The sequence below is a fragment of the Bactrocera latifrons genome, unplaced genomic scaffold, assembly GCF_001853355.1.
Source record: "Bactrocera latifrons isolate USDA-ARS-PBARC rearing strain unplaced genomic scaffold, ASM185335v1 scaffold_186, whole genome shotgun sequence".
NCBI classification, from domain to species: Eukaryota; Metazoa; Arthropoda; class Insecta; order Diptera; family Tephritidae; genus Bactrocera; species Bactrocera latifrons.
The window spans coordinates 497,308-503,429 of NW_017535363.1; the positions used below are offsets into that span (position 1 = coordinate 497,308).

The 6,122-nt window shown below is 32.2% G+C and overlaps 1 protein-coding gene across 1 annotated transcript in view; it reads left to right on the forward strand.

The window, feature by feature from the left end:
* The window catches only part of LOC108967388 (fas apoptotic inhibitory molecule 1), a 6,031-nt gene extending 3,747 nt beyond the window's left edge, over window positions 1-2,284 (forward strand). The window contains exons 2-4 of the mRNA XM_018930761.1: window positions 1,345-1,586; window positions 1,695-1,967; window positions 2,036-2,284. Coding sequence (XP_018786306.1) covers window positions 1,383-1,586; window positions 1,695-1,967; window positions 2,036-2,227 — 669 coding nt within the window. The 5' untranslated portion in view covers window positions 1,345-1,382 and the 3' untranslated portion in view covers window positions 2,228-2,284. The remainder of the gene's footprint in view (window positions 1-1,344; window positions 1,587-1,694; window positions 1,968-2,035) is intronic.
* The last annotated feature ends 3,838 nt before the right edge of the window (window positions 2,285-6,122 follow it).

Genomic DNA, 6,122 nt, shown 5'->3' on the forward strand with positions numbered 1-6,122 from the left:
AATTATTCAAATTTAGTCAAATAGTCGGACTTAAATTTTTGCAATCAAAAAATTTACAAATTCAAGTTTGAATAATGATATATATATAATTTTGAAAAAATTAAGTTTAAGACATACTTATATTGAAGATTAGAAATACGAATTTAGATTTCAAATTTGCATTATTTTTTCGAAATTTTTGTATCTATTTTTCACAAAAATTTTGAGATTTATTAAAATGTATTCAATTATTCAAGTTTTAAACATTTTTGGAAATATTTTGATAACACAAAGTTACAAAATTTTAATTTTTAGTATGTTTTTTTTTTGCAATTATAAATTCATAACAAAAAAAGCCACATTTTTAAATTATAAGGTTTTCGAAATATTTATTTTCGAAATTGCAAATTTGAATTTAGCTTTACCCAAATTTTAAACTGTTTCATTATTTTTGAATTTTTTCTGAAATATTTCACAATTATTTTTGACAAAAATTTTGAGCCGTATTAAAATTTATTTGGATATTCAAAATTTAATATTTTTAAAATATTTTGAAAACAATAAACGTTTTTGAATTACAAATTCAAATTTGAATAACGTAAAGTTTTTAAATGTTTAAAATATAGAGTTTTCGAAATATTTGTTTTCGAAATTTCGATTTATTTTATTGATATGCAGTTTCGAAAATTGTGTATTTTTAAAAAAGTTTAATTTGGATTGTTTTCGAAATTTTAAGACATGTTTTCAAATATTGAAATTTTATAGAAATTTCTAACTTAAAAACAATATTCAAAACTGTTTATAGAAATATAATATCTAAAGCAACAAAAATTTAAGGCCTTAAGCCTTCATAATATTTTCAGACATCATCAATATTTTCAGATAGCTTCCACCATCCTTTGTGCTAAGCATTAGAAAAGCACTTGAAAACAGCAAATACATTTATTTAAGGCATTATCAAAGATACAACCTTGAAACCATGGATTGCGTTGAGTATATCAAAATTTATACCACTAAAAAGAACATAGCGCCGACACAAGATTAAAGCCACCAAAAAAATGTTTGCCTATATTTGAGCGCAGGAACAAGATTGTAACCACCAAGCAAAATACATTGTCTACATTTGAGCGCAGATATAAAGTTTATATGATTCTATATCAAGACTAAATTCTAAAAATCGTTTAAAGAGTATATCAATCCATCGATATTCATAAAAGCTGCCTAAAAATAKGCAAAGAAACCTTTTTTTTCTAACAATAAACCAAACAATGGATGTTAAGTTGAATTAATACATATATTTTTTTATTTTTTCAAAATCAATCTATGTTCGAAGTTAAAAACACATTGATTCTAAATATTTCTTAGATTTTTGTCCGCATTAAAACTTAAAATCCCTACAAGAAATGTCTTTCCTATCGCCATCCCTGCGGTTAGAGAATCTGTCAAACGAACCCATAATGACACTCGATCATATACCGGAAGAGAAACGTTACAACAAAAACAATATTGTGGCCAAATGGTGTGCGCCGATCAATGGCAAAATGTACAGGATCGAATTGGAGCATGGAACCACCACAGGACGACGCATGATATGGGTTAACGGGAAGGTAAGTACAAAACGAAGATAAAATATAAATTAGAAACAAATATATATCCGAAAGTTTATGAAAGAGAAAATACATTACTTTTACTTTACTTTCACAATATATTTGCAGGAAGTCCTGCGTCGTGACTGGATGTTCAAATTGGTGGGCGAAGATTCATTTTATATCGATCAAGCGCGTTGCATTATACGTGTSGATCCAGCACCAGGTTTCAGATACGAATATTCGCTCTACATCGATGGCAAACCGCACGAACAGTATACCGACGAACTGACGAAGCATTATCGCTTGTGGTTGGTCAGCATAGMAGACAATGAGTACCGCATAATGTTAGAATTGGATACGCTCAACTTGTATGTGAATGATCAGTTGCGCGCCGAAACGGTGAGTGTCTCTAACTCGTAATTGAAGTGTTTTTTTATACCGAAAAATAATTTATTTGCACTCTCAAGGGGGAATTCGTCGATGGCGGCACGGACACCAAGTTTACGGAGAATGGCAATGARTTTGTGCTGCAAGCACGTTCGAGTGGCAATAAATTGGATGGCTTAACGCACACTCTGCTGGCGAATGGTGAGGTCATACCGGAGGCTAAGATCATAGAAGTCATGCAGGAGCCCTTCTCGATTTTATCATCCACTTAATGTATGAACGGTTTGTGGCCGCTGTGAGTTGTTGTTTAAGTATAAATAAAGTGATGTGATAGCGTAGTGCTMGTTTTGTGCTAAACATTTTATGAGTTTTAATGAAAATAAAATGATTGAAATAAATGATAATTGAATACTCGAAAAAGAATAATTGAAGAAATGGAATCGCTACTTTTGTTCATAATTATGTTGCTGAGTACGAATTTTTATAAGGTTGAGTCCGAGAAAAGTTTGATAAATCTGTCATAGCCCATTAAACAACAACACCACTTTTGTAGTGTAGTACGATTTGTCTTTTGCTTYAAAATAGACCTWARTTTCGGCRATCWTATCTYCATGCGACGAAAACCTCTTCCCATMGAGCGTTCGCTKGAGATCTGAGAACAGAAAATTRTAGRTGGGSGCCAGATCGGGAAAATACTGTGGATATAGGATGCGAAAGCAATTTGAAGCCCAATTCTTACATTTTCTCAACGTTTTCTCTGACTTGTGACACCGTACGATGTCTTGGTGAAACACCACTTTCTTATTCTTCAAATGCGGCCGTTTTTCGGCGATTTCTTACTTCAAAYGGCCAAAGATGTCGTTATTGATGGTCCTTCCTTTTTCAAGGGAGTCAATTTTACCCTGYTCATCCCAAAATACGTACGCCATAACTTTGTCAGTCGACTGCTACGGTTTTCCACGCTTTGGAGCGAGTTTRTCATATGCAGTCCACTCGAATGACTGTCRATTGAACTTCGGAGTAAAATGATGGCACCATGTTTCATCCATTAGCACATATCGGGACAAAAACTCGGGTTTATTACGTTTGAACATSTCCAAACACTACTCCGAATCATCAACTCGTCGTTGTTTTGGGAGTGAAATGTTAGTTCGGGCGGTACACACTTTGAATAGAGCTTTCTCATACCCAAATGTTCGTGAATCATTATATCTTTAGAGTGTCTGTTATCTCGAACAACTCCATTTTTACGACATTATTTTGTGGACTRTTTTCGTTATTGACAATCTCTTTTGGGCTAACTAAAAATTWTATGGATTTATTTTTCCATCTGTGTKTCAGATCGGAGTCTTTTCAACTGGCCTGTTATGTCTATCAGTCCGAGCGTATGCTTACCTGTCTTCATTAAGAACGAACGACCACACAAAGCAGATCTAGAAAARGAAGCTAATTCTTTGTGAATACCCTTTCTAACGAGTTGCTCAACAGTATAGCGTTTGCTCTTCAAAATCTTAGTCAAAGCTCTGCTTTTATAAAAACTMCCTATACAGAATCGCATCTGAGTCCAAAAATATTTATTCTGACTACTCAAATCTTAGCTTTCGTTGATTTGATTTTTATTTTGGTATCCAAAGCCGACTTAGGTAATCATACTTTTTTACAAAGGCTGTCGCGTTTCGAATCTGTTGTGAGATCCTTTTAGTCCAGGCTAGCACGCCGGAGATGTACTAAACAAGGCAAATTTCAACTTTACGCAGTCGTAAGGGTTCTTACTGAACACTGCCCTATGGCATTCATGCGGTAAGGCTGAGAATCTTTCCGGACGTCGTAGTTGTCAAATTATTATGAAGGAGTATGAGGTGAAAATATCTTCCTTCGTCCAGCCTTCGAGAGACTGAGGATGAAACATCTCGATAATCTTACCTTCGGCGAACTAGAAGACACAGCCGACACTGACATTAGTGGTATCAATAACCTTACGATAGGTTGACTTGTAAAGCTCTTTTGATCCAATGTATAGAAATTTATCAGAACAGACCTGCGTTCTAAGCTGTCCAAGTGAGACCCTAAAAGCACCTCTTAACCTAACTATCGGCTCAACAGTTATTAGGAGACTCTGCACCATTAAAAGGATCTCATGATATTTGGCAGTCCAAATGAGATCCCCGTTAGGATCGACTTCTTAACCTAACTAACACCTCAACAGCATCTCCCAAGGCAGAAAAGTCTCAAGATATTCGGATCTTTGCAAACAGATTGGATTGTCAACACATAAAAAAAAATCTAAAACTACCATACTTGTTATACTTTCACAACAACAACATCGAAATTGTGCGCGGCGGGCCATATAATGGCCTGTAGCCCAGAGCTATAAGAAAGATACTAAAAAGAATGACGCCCAAAAACTTTCTGTGGTTCCAGCTTTTCCTGCAGTCMCTTTAAGTATCAAATTATTAAGCAAAACTTCAAGCTTTTTTAAAGCTTTTAAAAATATGTTTTTCAAGGATTGGAAGATCTTTTTTAAAAGAATTYATAAAAGGCTTAACCTGTAAAAGCTTTATTTTTCAAGATATGGTTTTGAAAACTTTCCAAACATAACATATTGTATGAAAGCTTAATTTTTTCAAAGATCTGGAAATTTTTTTAAAAGCTTCCAAAAAATCTTAACGTATAAAGTTTCATAAACGGCTCATTAGAGCGCATTTTACTAAGAATGGTTTCCTTTCTTAATTAACTAGAAGATACTACAAAGAATGGTGCCCTGAAGCTTTCAAATCTTTGAGCTTTACATGTATTTAGTATCAAATTTTTACGCAAAACTCCGAGCTTTTTTGAAGTTTTTGAAAAAAGCATCTTTATATCGTTGAAAAAATACGATTACCTATAAAAGCTTTATTTTTCAAGATATGGGTKTGAAAGCTTTCCAAACTATCTAACATATTGTATGAAAGCTTAATTTTTCCAAAGGTCTGGAGATTTTTTTAAATGCTTCCACGAAAAGCTTCATAAAACGCAATTTTCTAAAAATAGTTTGCCCTCTTAATTCTTTTTGAAACTCAAAAAGAGCGCATTATATTTTTTATAAGAAAAATATTATTACTATAAATATATCAGCCACCGCTCTTCAGCGAAATCGATACAAACAGCTTTTTGTTTTTTATTTTTTTATTTTTTTCGTAATTTTTATTTTTGCTTAATTTATGTATGTAAGTATATATAATTAGTTCTCAACCTCGTTAGTTGTCTTTCGTTATCATTTTAAATTTTTTTCTTTCGCGTTTTCGCTTTCGCTTTTGTCTATACCAAATTGAAAACTGCATATCAATACAAATAAAGAGCTGTGCTATTTTGTTAATTATCTCCCTCTATATATATCTTTATCGTTTTATTTTTGTATATTTAAGAATTGTATGCTTGARGGTTTATATAATTTTCAAAGTGTGTGTCTGGGTCTTTTAAGTATATAGTTCATTGTAGGTATATAATCTAATAATTTCTCCTTACTAATACAATAATGATAACACTATGTATATCTGTATATAATAAYAAAAATAATAATGATAACTAAAAACATATATACGATCACGTACAAAGATGCGAGTCTGTTTTAAGTTAATTAAAATTCGAAGGCATGTTAGCAGCGGACGAGTGAGTACATCACATAAATAGTGTGTGCAAAAAGTATGAGTATGAGCAATACGAACTGTCGGTTTTGCTCGAAATAATTCGTTTTATTTTAGAACAGCAATAAAATTTCAAGGTTTTTAAACATTATTTAAGAAAAAAACTCTTATTAGTTCGAAAATTAATTCACAAAAAAATTCTAATAATTTTGAAAATTCATTTTCGAATCGAAGTCATTGCTGTGTTGTTAAGTCTGGAAGCGGTGTGTAGGAGTTGCTCTACTATTATTTAATACTGAAAAAACAGCGTTATTTCAAAAAGCGTTATTTCAATTCGGAAAATTTTCGTATTATGAAATCAAACCGCTCAGATTTATAAATAACGCATGTGAACACTCAAACAGTTGTTTACGAGAGACGAAAGTCAAACAACATTATTAGTTAATATTCGAAAAAAAAAATTTCTTCCATGAACCGGAGTTTTAGAAATTTTTGCATTATTCGAATTTAAAAACTATTTTTTCGAAAATAAAATAAATAATAA